The sequence below is a fragment of the Hipposideros armiger genome, unplaced genomic scaffold (assembly GCF_001890085.2).
Source record: "Hipposideros armiger isolate ML-2016 unplaced genomic scaffold, ASM189008v1 scaffold_675, whole genome shotgun sequence".
Lineage (NCBI taxonomy): Eukaryota > Metazoa > Chordata > Mammalia > Chiroptera > Hipposideridae > Hipposideros > Hipposideros armiger.
The window spans coordinates 564,165-588,329 of record NW_017732025.1 but is presented as its reverse complement, the minus strand read 5'-3'; the positions used below and the strand labels follow the sequence as shown (position 1 = coordinate 588,329).

Sequence of the window (24,165 nt, the reverse complement as noted above, 5' to 3'; positions counted from 1 at the left end):
GTATAATATTGTATGTCAACTATAAGTGAATATATATATATATATATATAGTCATGGGACGTGGAGTATAGTGTGAGAGTGGAGTCAAGGGAATTGTAATAGATATGTATGATATTGGGGGGAAGATGCAGGGGGTGGATTAGGGGAGGGGGGTTGTCACTTTGAGGGGTAAAAAGTATAACTATTGCACTGTGTTGTACAGCTGAAACTAATTTTTAAAAATGTGTATTTCACATTAAAAAAATAATAATTTTTAAAAATCTACAGCTGTAAAAATAAAAAGCAGCCTGAAAATAAAATTTAAAAAAAGAAAGAAATTGGTCCACCATTCACCCAATTGCTCAAGACAAAAATCTAAGTGTTATTCTTGATTCCTATCTTTCCTTCATCCCCATATCCAATCTACCAGCAAGTCCTGTCAACTCTCCTTCAAAACACATCCCAAATTCAGCCACTATTGTTTGTCTCCACTATTGCCACCCTTGTCCAAGCCATCATTATCTTTCATTTGGACTACTGCAGCTACGTGTTAGCTAATTTCTCTGCTTCCATTCTTGCCTTCCAGTCCATTTTCACAATGCATCTAGCCATAATTATTTTTGTAAATTACATTGTGTCCTCCCCTCCTTCAAACTTCTAGAGGCTTCTGATAACTCTTAAAATTCCAACCCTTCATGCTGGTTTACTAAGTTCTGTATGATCAGCCCTCTTCCTGAATCCTCAGCTTTATCTGGTACCTTGCTGTGTTAGTTTTCTAGAGCTGCCATGACAAAGTACTACAGACTGGGAGGTTTCAACGATAGAAATTTATTTTTTCAGGCTAGAAGTCTGAAATCAAGGTGTTGGCAGGGTTGGTTTCTCCTGAGGCCTCTCTCTCTGGCTTGTAGATGGCTGCCCTCTCATTGTGTCTTCACATAATTTTCCTCTGTAGTTGTCTGTGTCCTAATCCCCTCTTCTTATGATGCCAGTTCATATTGGATTAGGGCCCACCCAAGTGACCTCGTTTCAACCTAATTACCTTGTTGAAGGCCCTATCTTCAAATACAGTCACATTCTAAGGTAGTAGGGGTTAGGACTTCAACATATGAATTTGGGGGCAGGGGTCGGGGGGGACACAATTCAGTCCATAACACTTGCCCTATTCATTTAAGCCCCATACTGGCTATCTTTCTATTCCTTTAACAAGTTCAACTTATTCCCACCTTAAGGCCTTTGCACTGCCTCTTCTTATTGAAACATTCTTCTCCCTAATGGCACCAGGGTTGATCCTTTCAGTTGTTCAGGCCTCAATACAAATGTCATATTTTCAGAAAGGTCATTCCTGACCTCTCAATCTACAGTAGTCACTGACTCACTTCTTTTGCATTACCTCCTCTGAATTAAATCTCTGCATAATACTTACTACTATCTAATATATGTAATCATCCTTCTGTTTATTATTTATTATCTATTTCTCCATATCCCCATCCAAATATACACAGGGGTCTACTCTCTTCACTGATGTAGTCCCAGGGCCTAGAATAGTGACAAGTATGTTATAAATGCTGAAAGGGTGTTTATTGAATGACTGGGTAAATGAATGATATTATTGGAGAGGGTAAAGAGAAGATTGGCAGTTAGGGATTGTTGCGATGAATAAACCCAGAGTAGTTTTCTCACTTGGAGGTCTTTAGAAATAAAGATGAGTCTGCCCACCCTTGCAGTGCTGTAGGAGTTGTCTAGAAGAGGTCACCCCACCTTGTTGCTATGCTTTGGCTAAACAAAGTGGATCTATGACATTTCTTGAAATTATGTCTAACTTGCAAAGTTGTTCAACTGTTCATTCAATAAACATATAGGGAGTCTACTGTGGCCAGATCTTTAGTTAGTAGAATACCCTGGGAGGCCTGGGAGCACACAGAAGGCATATCTAACCCAGCTGGGACCTGTAGTTGGAGTGGGAATGGGGTCCATTGGAAGGCTTCTAAGGTAGCTTAATGCCTACAATGTATTAATTGTGTACTGACCATACAAAATATTTCTCATACTTTAAGGCTGTTTGCCTTTATAAATGGTAACATGTAACTTCTCTAAATTCACAGAAAATTATGGGCACTTTTGAAGCTATCTGGCACTTATTTAGGACAGCCTGCACAGCATATTTTATGCTTCCCAACTTTCAGGAAAACTAGTTTAAAATTTTAGAAACTTTTCAGTTCCGTAGTTCTCAACATACTAAATTTTGCAGGCATTTTAGCAGCTGACACTTATTTTCATTTGGTATTTGGTGATAAATCATGTTTTTATTTGTGCTCTGCAGACAGCATGTCAGTTGCTCTCCGACACTCAGTACGTGTGTTGTATCATTATCGTCAACAAGGAAATGGACCACTTGAATTAGTAAATTATATGTCAGGAGAGTGACAAGATCAGCAGAGCACCTGCCTTGTTTTTCATTTAAAAAGCTAAATATTGCTCCCAGCCTTCTTCTAGGAAGCCATCTTGCTGTGACACCATTATGGATGGGCTTTTGAACATCTAGAACTTTGTTGTGTCTCCTCCAGAGAATGAGAGGGATCTTTCCCAGTTTTCTTCAGAGCTGTCTTTATTTCTCCTTTGCACTCTGGCCCCATTGATTTCCCTTCTGCATTTCTGTCTGACCTTCCTATTCACATGTCCTCCAGGTCTGAGCCCTGGAGTGCTGGAAGGTTAACTTCCAAGTCTGATATATGGAGCTAGAACAACTGTGTTTTATCTACAGAGCTGAGGAATACTGGGGCACTTTTGGCTTTACAAATTGTTAGTTATAATCTGTTTTCTGTAAGCAGGATGGTCTTAGTGTTATAAATGACATTTGATCAATATTCTTATCAGCCAAAATCACAGACGTTATCAATTAAAATCACACCTTTCATATTGTGTAATTAGTGGAATGGCAAGTCATAGTGTATTCCTAAAGAAAGAAAAATCCTCCATTAATAGTTGTTTATACATCATAATTTAATGAGTTTTAGTAATATGGTTTATAGTTAAGTGCTGTTTAGATACTGCTTGTCAATTGTGTTATGTAAGTAAATGCGTTGCTTTAGATGCACAGCAAAATTTTTGGAAAACTCGATTAAAAATGGTTAAGGAAATTTTTTAAAGTTCATATATTCAGAGCACCAGAGCTCCCAGGTTGATTGATTCATCAGCTCAACAATGTCATCTAAGGGCTCAGGTTCTTTCCATCTCTCTGCCCTGCCATCCTTGATGAGAGCTGTGTTCTCAGACTAGCACCAGTTCTAGGTACCATATCTGGACAATGGACAGAGGAAGCAGAGAGATCGTTTCTTTTTATGCCCAGGAAACTCACAACAGACTTCTCTTCAGTGCCAAAATTATGTCATTTGCCCCGGTCCCTGGCAAGAAAGATGGAATGGCCATGACTGATGTAGCCTAGGAGCTCCCTGAAGGGATATGGTAATAATTGAATGAGATAATCCATGTAAATCACTTAGCACAATGCTTGACAGTTAGAAAGAGCTTAATAAATTTTGCTTACTATCAGTGATGATAAGTCTGTGGCATTAAAATTGTCATAGAGGGCCAGAGCTATGAGCTGTTAAGAGGTGGATTCTTAGATCTTGGTGATGCTGATTCTATGTTGAGGAGATGGAGAGAGATGACAAAGGATCACTTGCATATAGGAGGCACCTGGAGAGCTCATGTGCATTGCTGGGTTGTAGGGCCAATGCTTAGATCCTTAGGGAGAGCACAGAGAAGGACCCTACTCGTAGGAAGAGCCTGGGATAAGTGACTAGAACAGCACTCCAAGGAAAAGAACCAGAGCAGTGCCCAGGTATGTGGTCTAAAGCGGGACAAAGTATAAAGAATGACTTAATGCTAAATCCCAGATCACCCGCCTGGACCTTGTTAGAGCTTCCTTTCTCAGGTCATGATTCATCCTAGAAATTGGATAAGGATTAACCCAAAGTTGATGAAACCTACTATACTATATATGGATAGGAGAAAGTACATAGAGAGTTAGCAGCTAAGCAGGGCCTGACACCTGTCTTCTCATAGGATAGGCACTATGTATAGTATAATTATTCTCACTGTTGGCAGGTAATTAGCAGCACCTTGGGTTACTCAAAAAAATAAAATAAAACGTAAGTGTCGTAAGTTAGTGTTGACACACACCTTGTTTTCTAGATAAAGTTTTTTCCCTACTGCAGTAGAATCCTTCTGTTCACCTCTGAGGATTCCCATCCTCCTCGGATGTTTTAATCCACTTTTGGATTTGCTCTACCTTCCCCCTATTTATATACCCAACCTCTTACTTCCGATTGAATTTGGTTAAACACCGAAATACTTTACTCATGAATAATCATCTAGGATATTTTCAGTAAACTATGGGAGTGAGATAGAATTACAGTTAGGAGTTACATTTATGAATGCCAAAAATTGTTTTGAGACTACAACTCTCAGAAATCTCAAGCTGGAAATGCCCTCATTTTTAAGCTCTGTCCCCTCATCTTACAAATATGGAAATCATATTTGCTAAATATCCTAGTTAATTTTTAGAACATGTCACTATAAATAAACCAATAAGTTTAAAAATCCAAGTAGTCAATGGGGAAAAAATGCAATGTATATTTAACAGTCTGTGGGAAATGTTTCAAGAGATCTTATTCATGTAACAGTTATTATTACAAAAGTTCAATCAGAAGAAAATGAACTAGGGCAGCGGTTCTCAACCTTCCTAATGCCGCGACCCCTTAATACAGTTCCTCATGCTTTGGTGACCCCCAACCATAAAATTATTTTCGTTGCTACTCTATAACTGTAATTTTGCTACTGTTATGAATCGTGATGTAAATATCTTTTTGTTTTCCGATGGTCTTAGGCGACCCCTGTGAAAGGGTCATTCGACCCCCAAGGGGGTCACGTCCCACAGGTTGAGAACCGTTGAACTAGGTAGTTATAAAACTTTTATACACATTAACTAGCCTCTAAATATCATGAGCTCCCAGAATGATTATAGCATTAATGATGTCTACTTAACCCTGATAACTTTTGAAGATTTTAATGTATTAAATAATTTCCAGTTCTAGTGACCATTTTTCTAACACAGTAAGCCCTTCACTAAATTTTTTTAGTAGACTAAGGTGAGCTGTTGATGATCTGAAGATCATCCAGAAATCCCTTTTGGTTCTAAGGAAGAATTCCAGATGACCCAGTAACAGGAATAGATAACTATTATTAACATTTTGATTTCTTAGCGTAAATGTTACTTCCTCAAAGTGACCTTCTTTGACACCTGACACCCCTCTTATTTCTCAAAGCACACTATTGTTTTCCTTCAAAACCCTTATCATAATGTATAGCTGTATGTTGGCTTGTGTGAATCTTTTTTTTTTAAGATTTTTATTGGGGAATTGGGGGATGGGAACAGCACTGGGGAATTGGAGGAAGGGGAACAGACAAGTTGCTGCCCTTTTATTCTTCAGTCTAGTTGTGGAGGACATTGCTTCACTGGCCCAAGTTGGCACCATCTTTGCGCTCTTCCCGGGTGAGGCAGATCAGTTGCCAGCTTCTGGACGGCGGCTGCTGGCCGCTCACACTGGTTGCTGGCTACACACGGTAGCCCGTGGCAACCCACTGCAGCAGGGGCTGCAGCCTAAGCTGTTGCCAGCGATTCACGGCAGCCCAGCTCCAGGTTGAGCTGTTGTTCAGCACCTTAGCTGTAGAGGGCAATGTCACTGGCTCTCATATGTGGGATCCAAACCAGGGCCATCTGGCGTCCCAAGCCAGCTCTTAATCAACGAGCCACTCGGTCGGCCCTGTGTGAATCTTTAATGTCCATCACCCTAAGGAAACTATACAGCAGAAGCCACGTCTATTTTTTTATGGTCACTGACGATTATCTTGTATAGTGTCTGGCTCACAACAGACACTCAATGTTTACTGAATGAATGAAAATTTTTGTTTTGTATTACTCTTTACTTATATACTTTTGTCACTTTAATTTCTATGAGCAGGCATTAGATTTGTAGCTAAGTAAAACAGTACTGCAACTTGTTTTCAGCATTTTAAAATGTAATTGTAGAACATTTGTAAATGATCTGTAAATAACAGATTAAGAAAGTTGGTGGGTCTGGGACCCTAAACTCATATAAAACATTGTTTTATTGGTAACTTCTTAGGAAGATCTTAAGATGTAGTGAGCTGTCTTTTGAACAGACAACTTTGAAATGAACATTTAGTTCAACTTTTTTACTTCTGACCAAAGGCCTTTTCAAATACATTTTTTAAGAAAAAGTCTATTTAAATTTGGACTTTCTGTTGCAATGTAACAACTTACTATAAATATAGCAACCTAAAAGAACACCGTTTATCTCAGTTTTTGTAGGTCAGAAGTGCTGGGCACGGAGTACCTGGTTGTTACCTGGGCTGTGTTCTCATCTAAAGTTTATGTCTTCCAAGCTCATTTAGGTTGTTGGCAGAATTCAGTTTCTTGTGGTTGTGGCACTAAGGCCCCTGCTTTTTTTGCCGGCCATCAACTGGGAGTTACTCTCAGTTCCTGGAGGCTGCCCTGTAGGCCCCTTCCATAGGCAGTTACCAAAAATGGTTGTTTACTTTCTTCCATACCAGTCGGAGACCTTTTCTCTGACTTCCTTCACTTCTGACCTTTACACCCTCTTTGAAAGGCTCACCTGATTAGGTCAGGCCCACCCATAATAATCTCTCTTTTGATTAACTCAAGTCAACTGATTAGAAACCTTAATTACATCAGCAAAATATCTTACCTATGCCATGAAGCATAACCTAATCATGACTGTGATATTTCATCATATTTACAGTTTCTTCTCACACTCAAAGGGAGAGATCTGCACATGACGTGTACATCAAGGGGTGCAGTTTCTTAGGCACCATCTTAGATTCTGCCTGCCATACTTTCCAGTATGGTAGAAACCCTTCTTATCTTTCCAGATTAATTGGATTGGTTTGGAGGGTGTATATAATGTCTTGGTTTGGAGTATGTCTACATGTCCATATGCTTTTGTAATCTCACTGTAATTAAAATACAACTGCTTGAAGATTTCCCCACAAATAACTCCTAATAATCTGATCTAGATATTGCAAAGATTAAGTGATGGCTCCCCAAATTAATCAACCTCAATTTGCTTGGGGGAAAAAAGTTAGGATCTTTAGAAACCAAACCTAAGTTCAGATTGCTATCATTTGTAGCCAGTCTCCCTTCATTTCACTAGAACATCTGAGTCCACATTTTTGTTCAAGCAAATAAAGTGAGCATAATCTGTTTTTCAGAGGTACTGTAGATCCTCACAGTCATTCTAACATTTGTTTTCATTTGACTGCATAGTAGATACCTACCTACCTTTTTTATAGTGACAAATGATATAGAAAAGAACACAAACTTCAGAGCAAAGCCCTCTAAGTTCATATCTCAGCTCTGCTGCTGTATGAGCTTGGGTGAGTCAAATACCCTACCTCAGTTTTCTCATCTGTAGAACAGAAATAATGCCTGTACCAGTTTGATTGGATTATAAGGGTTAGGAAGTTACATATGAATTCTTAGTAGAGTGTTGGGCACATAGGAAGACCATATTAATGTGTGCTATCATATTGCTAACTAAATTCCTCCCAAGAGCCTTATCCTAAAATTAGAATTTAGAAGAGGACTCCATTATTTTATTTAGGAATTTTTAAGTCTGAGTCTTTTAGCATTAAGCCTCTTTTTTATATTTTTCTTTTTTTTTTCTTTTTTGGTAGTTTTGGTTGGTTTTAGTAATTCAGCACATGTGGGAAAGTTAAGGAATGAACTACTGAATATTCCTTGACCATGAACCTAAGGCATCCCACAGTTGCATGGTAGTCATTAATACGTGGGCATAATTTGTGAACATTCCTGATGTGATTGGTACATTCTGTTCATATTACTTAGCACTTTAACCACACTGTACCTTAGCATCCTCAGACTCTCATATACAGAAATGTCAACCATCACTGATAGGAAGAGATCATGGAACCCAAAGTCGCCTTTGCACAGGTCCTTGTAATGCCCAATGGACTTAAATGTACAGAGTTGGAAAACGGAAGGCGTGAGCTCCAATGCTGGTGAGTCTGTGCGTTTTGATGAGACCTCAGGAGAATCATAATCACCCAGTGCAGCGAATATGAACATGGGTATGGGCTCAGGACGTTTGACTCAGCAAGTCATTCAACCTCCCTTAGCCTCAGCTTACCCATGCAAAATGGGTATACTAATGGCTACCCTGCCTACCTTTTGGAGTTATTGTGAGCATCACAATAAATTTTTCATTTTATGGTTATTATATATTCATAAGGTATATGTGACCCCACTAGATTGTTAACTTCCCAGGGATAGGGACTGTGGTTTGTGGGTGTGGTATTTTTTGTTGGTGGTGGTGGTATTGTTTTATATTTGTAGCCTGGTTTAAAAAAAAAAAAAGTTGGCATCCACTAAACGTTTGTCTAACTGAAATGCTGATCAAATGAGAAAATATATGTGAAAGCATGATAATATGGACATTAAGTATTGTTATAAAATCAGCCACGTGTACTAGTCCAAGTGGCCATAAGACCAAAGATGTGCTGATTAACAAAGAACATTAAGATGGCATCCACAAATGAAATGGGCCTTTCGAGGGTGACCCAAACAACACAGTGTAGCTTTGAAGCACCATCAAGCTCCAAGCCAGCCGGCCTTTCACATGCTAGACACACCACAGCAGCTTCTTGAGTCGCCTCTTCAACGTTATCGACATGTCACACTTAACATTAGAGGCACAACAGAATCAGTAACAAACTGAGAAAATGAAACCATCTCAGTACCAACAAGGTTATGTTGCTGCAATTTGTCTTTTTAGAGATAGATAAGAGTATACATAGGATGCCAGTATACTTTTTAAGCTCTTGTAATATGATTCAGAACATGTCAATGGGCATTGAAAACTAGTGGTGATGATGACAGCACAGCTCCCAGTGCAGGGCAGAACTGTGGGTGACTGAGACATAGCAGCCGCAGACAGGCCAGCGCTGAGGGCCTCATTTGTAGTCTTAACATCTGGCAGCTAATTGAGCAGAAGCCGCTAAAGGAAAGCAACTCTGTAAACAGAGGTTGGTGCAGGTTTCTAATGGAGCCACAGCACAGAACTGTTCCACAGGCCTCGTGAGAACACTTACAACAGCCAAAGTGAAGACGGGAAACATTCAAAGTGAACATTGTTTAACATATGCAACAAACTCAAGTTCAGACAGGGCCAACTGGCAACTATTGGCATCAGAGTATTAAACTAATTACAGTGCTATTGCAAGCCATTGTGAATATTGCTTCCCAATAAAAATGCATATGATTTTGTGTTTGTTTTCGTATTTTGTGTTTGGGGGAAATTTTGCAGCAACAGGAGAGTTGGAATGAAAAGAGTTGTATTTAATGCTGAAAGTGCTATGTTTTTATCTTTTATTTGTTTTTGAAAGGTAGCCTGCATCCAAACCAAGCATTGAGTTAATTTAGGGCAAAATAATAATGATCTCAGCAACTACTAGTTTTGAACCAATGTGCCAGGCACTGAACTAGGTGCTTTTTGTGTATTAGCTTGTTTGTTACTCACATGCTCCATTAAAGAGAAAACATTATCTCATTTTCAAATTAGGAAACTGAGGCTCAGAGAGGTTAACTCATTCCAAATAACATAGCTAATAAATAATACAGCCTGTATGCAGATCCCCGGTTCTTTCTGTTCATCATGAGAACCCAAAAGGAGTGAAGTGAGAAGACAGGATGATGATGTAAACATGATAGAACAAATGATGAAACAGAAATGAGAGCCATAAAAGAAGGTAAGAAGAGAGTAGAATAGAAAGGGTAAGAAGAGGAGACCAGGCATTGAAAAAGAGGGAATTCTTTAGATGGAGTGGTGTCTTTAGTAACTATAATCATCCTATAATCATCCTATATCATCTTGGCTGACACTCTTTTGAGTCCTGGGGGACATCTTACCAGCCAGGTCCACTTCCCACCTTGCATAGTACTTCCGGGGCCTATTTCAAAGCAGAGATTATGCAAGAAATTTACCACATAGCCTGACAGCTTCCAAGATCTGGAAGGAATCAAACTGGATTAATTTCAATTTAAATGTGTCCTCAGTGTTTGTGCTCTAACTTTACACTGGCTTTGTAGAAAAGACTGTAATTTTAATTCACTGGAAGGCAGATGGGATCTGTCAAGGGGTGGTAAAACATAAGAAATTTGTCCAAATGTAAAAAAAAAGAAAAAGACACAGCTTTTTCTTGTGGGTCAGTTTCATAGTGCAAGCATTTGTCACTGGGTGCACACACGCTGGGATTCATCAAAATAATAAAAGTTATGTCTAATGTTTATTGAGCAATTACTATGTGCTAAGTACTTTACATGTATTTATTGGTCAAGGGGTGCCTCAGAAGTTGGTGCTGTTATGAGTAACCACCCATTTTAATGATTAAAAAACTGAGGCTCAGAAAGTTAAACAACCTTAGGTCCCTTGACTAATAAGAGCTGGGATTTGAATCTCAGGTCCTGGATCATAATACTACACTGTACAGACATTCCCATTGGAGTGACCATGAATGTGTAACCCCAATAACTGTACATTTTTTGAGATTAGTGCTGTACTCCAGAAAAGAAAAAAAATAAATAAATAAAGGAGGGGAGAAGAAAAGGAAAAGATGAAAAAGGAAACTAGGCCGGCTATTGAAAAGACACATGGGTTAGGTGATTGGAGGTAGTAGGGGTGGTCTGAGCCCCCTGTGGCCAGCGAAGGAATCTCTAGCAAAGGGTGGGAGGAGAAAAAATGAGGCAAAAAGAATTAGAAGGATAAAGTAAAAAGATGAACTAATACATGTAGTGTGAAAAAGGAAGGAAGAAAGGTGTTGTAAATCTTGAGTATGAAAATTATATGGCTAATTAAGGTGGTTTCTCTAACTCACCCTTTTTATTTCTAATTCCGTGGGCTACACTGACCCATTCAACTCAGCCTTTGGAATTAATACTGTTTATTCTGACAGTGCCTCAGTGAAAGGTGGGTGTGTTGTTTGGTCATTTTTTTTCCCCCTCTTGAAAGTTAATTAAGTCAACATTAACCATGGCTGCATAACCTTTCTTGAAGGCTCATGGTTTGGATTTTTTCCTGCAAAAATTCCCGCTTCTATAGCTCCGTTTAGTGTTGTAACTGCCAGAGTCGCTGGCCTGCTATGGGTCGGTGTGTCAGGGCGACGCTGGGCCTTGTTTGCAGCCGAGTTTGTCTGCTTCATAGAACCCCTGTGCCAAGAGTATGTGGTTCTCAATGGACAACCTCCGGTCTGGCCTCTCTTGTTTCTTCTCCAGAAATTTCCCTGGGGGTTAGCATTGCCAATTTGATGCCCTATGATCCTGCAAGTCTCAAAACTGTTTACTTGAGGCTTAAAAAAAAAGTTTTTTAACTTGTCCATATCCTTAACTCTGAAAGTAATATAGTGCATCAGTGTTTATGGTATGGACCTACCCTGATGACTTTATTTATATAGGTGTAACTGAATATTAAAAAAAAAAAAAACTACTGCCTTTGCACAAAAGCCAGTTTTTTCATGTCAGTGCAGCTGTTTTAACTTTTAAGAAACCACAAGCATTTTATCCTCTAAAACTTTAATTTGAAAGACATAGGACTTTTAAAGACATATTGTACAATGTTTCTGAAACTGGCATATGTTAGCCTCTCTACTCCTGTTCTCTTTAAACTCTTAAGAGTTGACTCAAGTTCCCGTGTTAAGATATTACACATAAACTTTTCACACCAAAATACATGTTATTGCTGAATTCCTACTAATCTTTGAAATGCTAAGTTATAGTAGAAAGAGGAACATTCATTATAGAAACAAAAGGTAACAGTAGCTCAGTTCTCATGATCTCTCGCTAAGCTGAGTGAATTTTCCATGGACACGGAGGCAGATGCCAAAAGGAAACAGTTGTGTGTTTTCCTGGGTTCACTGCAACACAACTCGTCATGGTAAATGTTTTCTTTTTTTTTTTTAATGCTATAGCAATGAATTCCACTTCCTGTCACATAGGAAAACCTATTCTGGTGTTCAGAGAAATCACTAGATGTATTTAGTACAACACGAAGACCATCTATCCATGGAAATAATGTTTTATTGTTCTGAGTCACTCTGGTTTGTGGAATTTTTACATGAGTTTCAGGACAAGGATGAGATGATGTATTTATTTTCTTTTGTATCCTCTTTCATTTTTTCTGACTGCATGAAGGTCAGGCTTGTTGTCAAAGTAGTTCCATATTTTTATTACTTTAGAGGTTACTCTGCTATATTTATGTCTCCTAAACTCTTCATTGACAATTCACTCTGTGAACTGGGCATGTGTTTTGGCAGAACTACCTGCTTTTCCCAGTGCCATGTAATTCTTGTTTTTCTCTTAGCCCCTATTCATGCCTTTTCCATGTATGTCTTTACCGTGTTCAAGATTATACAGAACTTTAGAAATATTTAAGTTATTTTGTTGAGTTGCTGGAAGGACTTGAATTAAATTTTGAACCTCAAAGGGCATTTGCTATGCCTCAAATTTTTTTCTTGTACTGAAGTAAACCTTGCTGAAGCATTCCCTAGTTCAGCCCAGAATATCTCTGTACTTGAGACTACAGCCTGAAATCATTGAAAGTCCCTGGAATTCATTTTCAAATATTCTTTGGTTTGATTACAATTATTGTATTTATTAATCACCTTTGTGGATCTAGGTTCAATTTAAGTAACAGTTCAGATTGACAGAGAAGCCTTAGATGTTCTGACCTTTTAGAAAATATTTAAATAGAAAACAGTCACTGTCCTGTGGACTGAGATTTCAAGGTACTGGTTATTGTTATTGATATTCCTTCCACATATTATTCTCTGTGTGTGCAATTCTGACTGACTGGATTCATGTTTAAAATTAAACCTTGTACTTCCTGGCAAGGGTAGGAGGTTTGGATGTTCTACCTCCCACCTTTCTTGACTCATGGGCCCTGACTAGTCACTCTCCCAACAGTGTCCTAACTAGTCAGCCTTCCAACAGAAAAAGGGACTATAATATTAACTCGAGCTTAGACTAGAAGGGTACAAAATAGATAGTTTCTAATAGAAATGATCATAACTGGTCCACACTATACTACATATATTCATATATACAAAAGGGTGTGTGTATGTGTATGCACGCATCTGCATGTTTGCACATGGGAGCATGATTCAATATTCAAAAGTTTTAGATGGGGCCGGCCAAGTGGCTTATTTGGTTAAGAGTTGGCTTAAGAGCAGAAGCTCTGAGCAACAGGGCCACCGGTTCGATTCCCACGTGGGCCAGTGATGCTGCGCCCGAGCTGAGCTGCTGCTGAACTGCCAACAGGTGGCAGGATGACTCTGCTGGTGAGAGCACGTGCTCCTAGCAACAAGACTGCCTGTTCAATGGTGGGCTACGCCTGCCCGCAACTAAGACTGAACTCGGCACCTTGAGCTGAGCTGCCACCCAGATGGCTCAGTGGATAGAGTGCGTGCTCTTAACAACAAGGCTGCTGGTTTGACTCCACATGGGATGGTGGCTATGCCCACCTGCAACTAAGATTGTAACACAGCACCTTGAGCTTAGAGGCTACGAGCTGCCGACGGGCAGCCAGATGGCGACTAGCGCCCTCCACAACTAAGATTGAAGAACAACAACTTGGCTGGTCCCCCTCCCCTATTCCCCAATACTGTTTCCCTCCCCCAATGCCCCAATTTTTTTAAAAAACGTTTCAGATGATTCGTTTTCTTGTTAAAAAATGGTAGGATATTAATCTGAATCTTTTTCAACAGGTTGACATGATAAAAGAAGCATTAGAAAAACTTCAGCTCAATATAGTAGAGATGAAAGATGAAAATGCAACCTTAGATGGTGGAGATGTCCTATTCACAGGTATAGTTGTATTTACTTTATCCTATCCAAAAATATTTCTAATATGGGCTTTTATATTCACTTGTTTAATTATAGTTTTTTTGAATTGCCAAAGTAAAAATGCTAACTGCAGGGAGTTTGGAAAATACAGAAAAGCACAAAAGAGAAAAGAACAAAAATGAACTTTCATTCAAAGATTAACATTTCAATATTTGGGTGTATGTACTTCTAGTTCTTTTGTATGCATGTAATTGCATATTTTTTACAGGAATGTTATCAGTATGTACATATCATTTTGTACGTTTCATCTACTATATTATTCTACAGTGTGAGTTTATGGGTTACATAGTTTCATGTTGTATAACAGCATGTCTGGTTTGTATTTAAAAGATTCTTAATTTAAGATGTGTTATTTACAAATAATTTTCCTCCCAGTTGGCAAGATGAATTTAAAGGATTATCAATGCAAATTCTCTTGGCTTAATGCCAGATGAATAATAGCAGAACTCAACAAAATATAAACAACCAATATTAGTATTGATGTAACTGGGATCAGCTTTTACAGTAGGTTTAATATAGCTACTAAAGAAATAGTAATTTTAGCATTTAACCTTTCCAGCTCTTTATGATCATATTAGTTTTGTAATGTCATATGCTAAAATCTGGATCCTCAGATTCATTTTAGTTGTGCTGATAAGCAAGACAATCAATTGTAATTTTTAATTTATAGTGAGAGTTTATTATCCCCTATAAGTCTGATAACAAATATCTTTTTCACAGATGTAGCCTTAACAGCAGAGGCTGATCCCCAGGGATCTGGGAATATAGCCCCGGTGGCCCACTGAAAGCATGAAGCTTCTTGCAAGTCTAATGTTTTAGCTGATGTGAATTTTAGATTGAGTCCCATGTATATAGACAAAACCTAGCCATCTTCATTTTAATACAAAAATGTTCTGTTTTACTTACATTTTGATGTAATTAATGTTCCTGGAGGAGGAAGAGAAGGATTTATTGAGTGACATTTGGGCAGCTACTTGCTTCATGTCACATACCTGTGGGTGGGACCACTATGTTGCCAAGCTCCAGGGGGCGCCATTTTTACCACAAGTCTGTGACCAGTATCTCTGGAGTTGTGCCCTGCACAACCTGTGCTCCCACTGTCATGGCAATGGCCCTGTGGCTAGCGTTTGGTGTGCATTCCCACAGAGTCGTAAGAACACGGAACAAGGAGTGAAGGAGGCCTACGCTCCATTCTCAGCCCAAGATGTGCCCAAGCCGACTCAGACATTCTTTGAATCTGCCTTGCAAGTTCCCCTTGAATGTTCTTTGTGTCTCCCATTGATGGCGCTTTCATTCTTTTTGGCAGCATAGAACAACAGCCTGTTTCTCTTAGAAAATAGGCTTTTTTGAAAAGCTAGATGTGTCAATCACACCTTTTTTTTTAAAAAAATAACACCCCTTTTTACCAGAATATTGCCATATAATAAATAACTTATAAGCAGGTATTGATACTATTTGAAGTATGATTTAAACCAAGTAGTATTCATAGCCATTTAGTTATCTTAACATCTGAGCTGAACAGATTTCCTAAAATCTTATCAGAGTTACAGCACAGCTTATACCAGGAATCTCTCCATTGGCCAAAGGTCTTTCCACAGCCTCTCAAGCCTAACGTTTTTTGCTCCAACTTCCATTCTAATTAGGTGCTAAGTATTGAGGCTTGCCTTTGACACTATCTATAAACTTTTTAAAATAGTATTCAATACTTAAGTTAATATCTTATTTTATTCAAACTGAGACGGTATAGGGGTATTAAGAACTATAGCTGCTTGGCACGTAATGTCTGGTCCTGCCTGCTATTTCTTACTTGTCAATTTTTTCCCTTTTTAAAATTGTGGTAAAATATATTTCACATAAAATTTTCCATTTTCACCATTTTGAAATGTACAATTTAAGTTACATTAATTACATTCACAATATTGTACAACCATCACCACTCAAGGTTTGGATTAGACAGAGCTGGGTGAGGAACACAATCTATAGTACTTTCATGGGCATTGTGCCCTCTTCCTTCGTAACTCAGAGCTTCCTTAATAACTGATCAGGAAATGGACAGCAGTGAAGCAGCTTTCCAACCTCAGTTCCACTGGGAAATCTGTCAGGCAGGTGAACAGCTACTGGCAGAAATGGTTTCAATCCTATTTCTCTTAAATAGACACTACTTTCATTTATTTCTTTTTATAAAATATGGGACATATGAAAAAGAGTTATAAAATGTTCATGTACAGTTTAAAGACCAATAATAAAATGAACACCTGGGTGCCTACCACCTGGCTTTAGAAATACAACATTGCCAGCACCCTAGAAACCCCATTCCCAGCCTTTCTCAACTCCCAGCATGAGGTAACCAGCATCCTGAATTTTGTATTAACCAATGTCTTGTCTTTCCTTGAGTCTCACCTCAATATATGTATTCCTAAATTATATGTTCTTTAGTTTTGCTTGTCTTATAGCTTTATATGATTAAAATTATACTGTATGAAGTCCTGTGTGATTTTTCTGCTTTTGAATTAATTTGATGCATGTTGCTATAGTTCATTCATTTTCACTGCTATGTGGTGTTTCGTTGTAAGAATAGGCCATGATGTATTTCCTACTGATGTATATGTGAATGTTTCCCAGTGTTTGTATATTATCTTCAATGCTGCTGTATACATTCTTATGTGTCTCTCCTGGGGACATGTATAAGAGTTTCTCTGAAGTATAAAGAGCTAGAAATAGAATTCCAGGTGAAAAAAAAAATTTTTTTTTTGCTTCAGTGAGATGACTATTTGATTTTCTTCTTTAATCTATTGATGTGATTAATTGCATTAATTGATTTTCTGATATTTGACCAGTCTTGCATCCCTGCAATGAAAACAAACTTGATCATGATATATTCCCTTTTCACTACAGTGTTGGATTTAGTTTGCTAATATTTGGTTTAAGATTTTAATGGCCTATAATTTTTCTTTCTTGTTGTCCTTGTCTGGCTTTGGTAAAAGAGTCATGTTAACCTCATATTAGAGACTATTTCCTGTGTTTCTATTCTCTAGAGTCAATAGTATTTGAATTGTACATTCCTTGAGCTTTGGTAGAACTTACCTATGGGCTGGTCCTTTCTTTGTGGAGAGATTTTAAACACATTTTGTTAGGTTTTTCTGAGTAAGTTTTGGTGAGTTCTGTTTTCCAATATTTTATTTTATCTAAAATTTTCAAATGTTGGGTATAAAGTTATTCATATCTTCTAAATACCTGTTTTAAGCTTTGCAGAACTATAGCTATATCCCCTTTTTCCCTAGCCCAACCACCGAAGTAGTCCTGTCAAAGAGAAGAAAAAAGTTGAGCAACAATCTAATTAAGTAGCTAAATGAAACTATCGGTTTATTGAAAATACAAGAATAAAGCAACAATGTAATGTTAGATGATACACAAGGAAGCAATCAGCCAAATCCAGAATGTATGATCGTCAATAGGACAAATGACCTGGTTTCTCCTCTAAAAAAATAAGGTGAGGTAGGAAAAGAAAAAGAGCATGAATTAGTATAGAAGAATATGACTTCAAAGGTATAACATGTAACAACAACAAAATTTTTTTAGTATTTCAATTCTAGAACTTCAGTGGTTTTTATCAGAAAGACCATTTATGGGATTTAGTCCCCCACACTGCCTGAAATAGAAGTCTAACTTACTTTTTAAAGAGATAAGCAGTTTATTTTTCTTTGTACTTTCCTATCTCACCTTAGTCTTTGAAAATGAAATAGTGTACAAGCCCCATTATATTTGTTTAAATTTGCAAAGCACATTTAAGTTAAATGTTTTTCTTAAGAATTAAGTATAAGTCTAATTTATAAATCTATTTTGATCTTAATTAAGGATATTTAATGTTTTTTAATTGTAGCTAACTTTTTTTAAATAAAGTAAGTCATCTTTTATCCAGTAAAAGGCCTTTCCATAACTTACATTTTGATTTGTATGTAGTGAGTTTTCTTAAGGGACAACACGATCAGACCATTACCAAAAAAATGTCAATCTGCCACCAAAGAGCCCTGTGTCTGCCAATAGCATAAGCCATTGGAATTTATTATAATATCATTTGACCTATATCATTTACCCCTTTTATAAGGACATTATGAAGATTAAAGTTGTAACATTTGTAAAGCCTATCAAGCAGTCATTTCTACATGGCTGCTCCTCTTATACTTTACCCTACTGTTCTAGGGCAAAAATATACTGATTTCTCTTTGAATGTTTTCTCCTTCTTTCATATAGAATTATTTTCCAAAGAATTAAGGGAGGATAGGAATCCCCACATTTTTTTGTACCGCTGAATTCTATCCACTATAACTGTTAATTTGCCTATAACTAGGAGACAATTTTTATTTAATGTTTTGCCTTCGGAGAAGAAAAAAATGTAAAATCCAGAAAAGCCAAATAAGAATAAAGTTCTATCCTCCTAAACTTTAGTATTTTACATAGGCGTCTTTGATGTTTGGGGTTGAAATAAATGGATATATAGTTATAAAGACAGCTCTTCGAGTCAGACCTGAAAACCAGTCAGCGCTAAACTCACTTTACTCAGATGGTTTCTTCAGCTCTTATATAATCATTATAAGAAAAGGAATCCAACTTCATCACGAATGTCTAGTACTGTTCTTTTAGGAAAAAGAAAAAAAAGCACTGCTAACTTGTGATTGCTATTACTTAATTTCAGATTACAGATTATTGCATTTTATTTAATTATTTCCTTAATAAAAACTTCCTTCTCTTATTGTGGTAAAATATACATAACATAAAATTTACCACTTAACCATTTTTAAGTGCAGAGTTCAGAGCCGTTAATTTTATTCACATTGTTTTGCAACCATCACCACCATCCATCTCCAGCACTTTTTCACCTTCCCAAACTGAAGCTTCATACCCATTGAACAGTGACTTCCCTTCCCCTCAGCCCTTAGCAACCACCATCCTATTTTCCACCTCTATGAATTTCAAAAAGTTTATTTCTAAAGGCAATAGTTTGAAATCAGATTTGTTTAAAGAAAGCAGAAGTCAGAGTATAAATACAGCTGCCCTCTGTGATAGGAAAGAACTGTGTGTTGCTTTAAAGTCATTATTTATAGAAAAAGAAATAGTTTGCCATCACTGGTACCACCTACTCATTGTATTCCATGATTATTATAGGCAGAGAATTTTTTGTGGGCCTTTCCAAAAGGACAAATCAACGAGGTGCTGAAATCTTGGCTGATACTTTTAAGGTAGGTAAAAGAGAATTTATACCTGGCACAGAATAATTACTTAATGAATATTCATAGACCCATTGAATCAATAGGTCATAAATAATGTCACTGGGTTTGCAAAATAATTCCTAATATTTGTATGTTTGCTCGAAGTTTTAGAAGCTATCAAATTCAAATTTCTCAATAAATAGGCTACCACAACAGCAACAGAGTATCATGGACCTCTGTTTTCTCCCAGTGTGTAATCATACCACCATAGGTGTTTATGGCACAATCAGTGCCATAAAAAATAAAAATAAATAAAAAAATAAAAAATATATATATATGTGTGTGTGTGTATATATATATATACATATATATATATATGTGAGAGAGAGAGAGAGAGAGAGAGAGAGAGAGAGAGAGAGAGAGAGAGAGAGACCCAATTGACTGTAACATGAAATGTGGATTCTTCAGATTAGAATCAAGGATCACCTGTAGTTGGCTGCCTACTATGTGCTAGAAACTGTTCTAGGTGTTACACATACATCCTCTCAAGTTCCCTTTACTCTGTTGATCATTACTAGGTTGGCTCATCAAACTGCTTAGGAAGGGATAGAACCCCCATGAAGCCCTGTTCCCCATGAAGACATGAGGCTCTAGTTTACACAGGATATTCAGACACATCCTTCTAGAGTAGCCCACTCCATAGATCGCCTGGCAAAGCTGTTGACACAGTCACACACCTGGAAGAAGGCTCTGCACTTTCTTCTTAGAAGCAGCCTTCCTTTAACTGGCAGTGGGTCCCAGTTTTTCTTCCAGATATTCAGGCCCCTGGCAGCCTCGAGAGGAGCCAGCATGTTTCGGCAGGTTTAATCCCTTTTAGGATTATCATGTGATGCCGAACTGCTTGTTTCTATTATATACACAGGACTATGCAGTCTCCACAGTCCCGGTGACCGATGATGCTTTGCATTTGAAGAGTTTCTGCAGCATGGCTGGGCCTAACCTGATCGCAATTGGATCCAGTGAATCTGCGCAGAAGGCTCTCAAGGTAAAAACAAAACCAGGCACCTCCTAAACGCAGCAAGCCATGCCTGCCACTCGGTCTTTCTAATTTTGTCTGCTAGGTGAGCAGCAAGCAGGAGCGGCAGGGAGAAACCAGGCTGGTACTTGAGCTTTCTCTGACATGCACTTGTCATGACTTCTCATTCATCAGCAACCAGAGTTGGCAGGAAGCAAGTGCAGGAAGAATTCTTCCCTGAAGAACCAGTCTTACACACCAAGTTTCCTCCAAAGGCCGTGATTCAGAGTAATAAACACCAAACTCATCACAGTGATGTGTGATGAGGGGGCCCTCAGAAGAGCTCCTTGTAATGTTTCTCTCTTCAGTCAGGTAGTTGGGTCCCCAGGAGTCATTAGTCTTACCCTCTTGTACATCGGAACTATTTCATACCTGTCTTTTAGAACGCCATGATTCAGAAGCATCGGACTTTTAACAATTGCTGCTGCACAATCTGACTCATAATTTGAACATGGTGGCTTTTTCTATGTTTCCTTTAGAGAATGTCTTGTTCTGCTTCATCTGGAAGGTTTTGTCAGCTATCAGCACACAAAAATGATGGTGTCTTGAAAGAGAGAGTTTGATGAATGCCATCACTTAGAGGGTCTAGGAAGATTACTTTTCTCTGTAGGGACTCACAGTGGTGTCGATCTATGGCATCTGGTTGGTCTGCACATGTCTAAAGTTGATTACAAGAGAAGGAGAGGGCTGAAGCTGGCTTATATAGTGCCTTTGTGTGAATTAGCAGAAAAAAAAAAACTCCTCTGGGTAAACAAATTAGAAAAAGTAGCCCCATCTGCCATTCTGGGTAGACTAAGTCCGTAACTCAAATAACCTGGTCCCTAACTCAACAAATCCCTAACTCAGTAGGTCCCTCACTCAAATAGTCTGGAGAAACAAACACACAACAAACTAAGAGATAATACAATATGGCTACCTAGCACTACGTTATATGAAATAGCCCTCACTGCTATTTAAAAGGAGAAAAGGAGGCCCCTTGAGACCTATATATTCAGAAAAAGCTTCATGGAGAAAAATGGAGCTAGATGTGGGTCTTAAAGGATTTGGCAGGGTAGGATTCAGTGAGAGAATGTTCCAGGTGGAGACATGGTATAAGCAAAGACTGAGCAAAGTATATACGTGAGATGTGAGCAAACTAGTCCAAGTAATAAAGAGTTTTCTTATGGGCTCCTGGAGATGAAGCTGGATGGGGCAGGTGAAGTCTGAGAAGGTGGGGACTTAAAAGTGTGGAAGAGGATGAGTTTATCTCCATGACGCAGGAGCCTGGGTATCCATGAGGCTCTGAGCAGACAGGTCTGAATTGAATTGCTTCAGAGATGCTGGACCATCATTGCTTTTGCCAAAAAGAAAAGGGTGGGGAGCGTGTGGGGGTAGAGACCCTGTGGTCATAAAGGAGGACCATTGATGACCTAGAAAAAGAAAGCCAATCCTTTATAGTCCTCCTTCCTGTAGATTCATTCAAGTTAGTGTTAATAGTGATGTTTGCTTTATACTTGAAACCTTCTGTGTCAGAAGCTATAAATAATCCTCACTGACTGGAAAGAAAGGCATTCTTTGGAGATCGTACTTTCCATCAACAAATGTGCTTCCTAAACCATGGGCCTGTGGAGTTGGCAGACACCCACCCGCCATGTCCCTAGCATCAAAAAGGTCCTCTTACCTCATAGAGGAAACAGGAGGACAAACTGAACTGAAAAATAATGAGATCTCTGTGAGGGCACGCATGGTCTCAGGTCAGAACTAGGCGGGTTGGTGAGATTCAGATTTTGTTAACCGAACTTCTTAATTACTTGAGAATAGTTTGGGAATCCTCTATTAGGACAATCAATTAAATTGATAGTGGGATAAATCTTACTACTCATTTGGAGATATAAATACTGATAGAGGTAGGCAAGAAAACAAATGGATAGAGACAAATACATCATTTGCAAGTAATTAGAGCATATCTGTTTCATTTTTTTCCATTTCACAGATGAAAATACTGAGATCTGATGAAATAAAGCATTTTGAATAGGATCCTACAGTTTCAGAAACAAATTTCTTGGGCCCTGATTCTCTTCTCCCCAGTTGACCACCCCACCCTACCCCCATTCTTTTTCTATTGGGAAATTTTTCCTATTATTTTGTCTTGAATTGGTTCTAGCTGAATTTCCCCCTTCTCCTCTCCTCTCTCCAAATATCCCACTCTTCCCATTTCTTTGTTGGTGTCCAGGATCTGACCTGTCTCAGGAAGGATGTGAGTTTAGTCCCACATATCTGTTTCTCCCCTGCAAATCTTTTTTTTCTTGTTGTAGATTTTTTATTGGGGAATTGGGGGAGGGAACAGCGTTGGGGAATCGGGGAAGGGGAACAGACAAGTTGCTGTCCTTTTGTTCTTCAGTCTACTTGTGGAGGACGTTGCTTCACTGGCCTATGTTGGTATTGTGATCATTGCGCTCTTCCCTGGTGAGGCAGATCAGTCGCCGGCCACTGGACAGTGGCTCACGGCAGCTCCCACCGGCTACCGGCCACTCACGGTAGCCCACGGCAGCCCACTGCAGCCCCACTGCAGCCTAGGCCATCTCAGGTGATTCACGCAGCCCAGCTCCAGGTCAAGCTGTTGTTCACCATCTTAGCTGTAGAGGGCGCAGTGTCATTGGCACATGTGGGAACCCAACCGGCAGCCCTGCTGCTCAGAACTGGCATCCTAAGCCAACTCTTGACCAACAAGCCACTTGGCCGGCCCTCCCCTGCAAATCTTAATGTCTAGTCTTGCCTCTGTAGAGAAGCCTCTGGCCACTTGGGCATCTCTTTGAAAGGCGTAGCATTTAAACAGAGGCGAATGGTGCCTTCCTGTGCCACACATGAAAGCTTGATTACCTCCCACGTTTGCCACTGCTTGCAGAGGACTTGCTTCCTTCAGAGGCTGAAAACCACTTCTTACATATTTAAGAAAAGCTGAGAGCCCAAGGGTTTCTTATTGTATTTAAAACACTTTGTAATGGCTTACAATCTATTCTTGGTTTATGAAGTGGGTTCTTATAGAGACAGTCATCATACCTGTTTAGGCTGTAGGAGATTTAATAGTGTGTGCGTTGTATATTTCTGTGAAATCAGCCATCTAGGGAGACTTCAGCAACTCTCTGCTAAAAAAGCAGAACACATTTTTTTCAGAACACATTTAACACAGAGTGCATTTAACACTGTATATTTAATACAGGGAACAAGCAAAGGACGATGTATTATTACTGTCTTTTACTGTCATATGACCAAGATACTGGAGGCTAGGTTGCCTGAACAAATTCCTAAAGATATGTAACAAGTCATCTTAGAAATACTATCATCTAAGCAACCAGCCCTTTCTATACTTTTTCTCCCACACTTTTCCATTATTCCTCTGATGCCCCTGGGTAATTTCCACCTTCCTCCTGCCCCTCTAGCTATAATATAAAAGAAAACCCTGTAAGATTAATTAATTCACGCACAGGCGATAAACCTTCTAGGATCTTGCAGAAGGAATACTGGCCTTCTCAAAGACGAGCACTCCGGGTGCTGCACAGCTGGGACTGTTGCTCACAAGCAAACCTGAGCAAAAGTCAATCTCTAAAAAAATATTATATATTCTACTATTTCATTCATTTAGAGTTAAACAAGAGACAAAACTATTTTGTGTTGTTAGCCGTCAGAATGGGGCTACTTTGAGAAGGAGGGCTGGAGTTGTGGACCACAGGGCCACTTTGTGTGTTCTACTTTCATTTTTAAAGTTTAGAAAATAGACATATACTATATTGTTGGAAGTGGGCTATGATTAGCTTACCGAAGTAATTCTCCAATAGTAAGGTCTAATTCTCAAACCCCTGCTTTACTTTCTGCATGACGCCTGTCTTTTCCATAGACTAACCTATTTT

General features: G+C 38.7%; 1 protein-coding gene across 1 annotated transcript in view; it reads left to right on the top strand.

The window, feature by feature from the left end:
- The window catches only part of DDAH1 (dimethylarginine dimethylaminohydrolase 1), a 132,476-nt gene that overhangs the window by 81,220 nt on the left and 27,091 nt on the right, over positions 1–24,165 (top strand). The window contains exons 2-4 of the mRNA XM_019626419.1: positions 13,858–13,957; positions 19,160–19,233; positions 20,126–20,248. Of these exons, the coding sequence (XP_019481964.1) occupies positions 13,858–13,957; positions 19,160–19,233; positions 20,126–20,248 (297 nt within the window). The remainder of the gene's footprint in view (positions 1–13,857; positions 13,958–19,159; positions 19,234–20,125; positions 20,249–24,165) is intronic.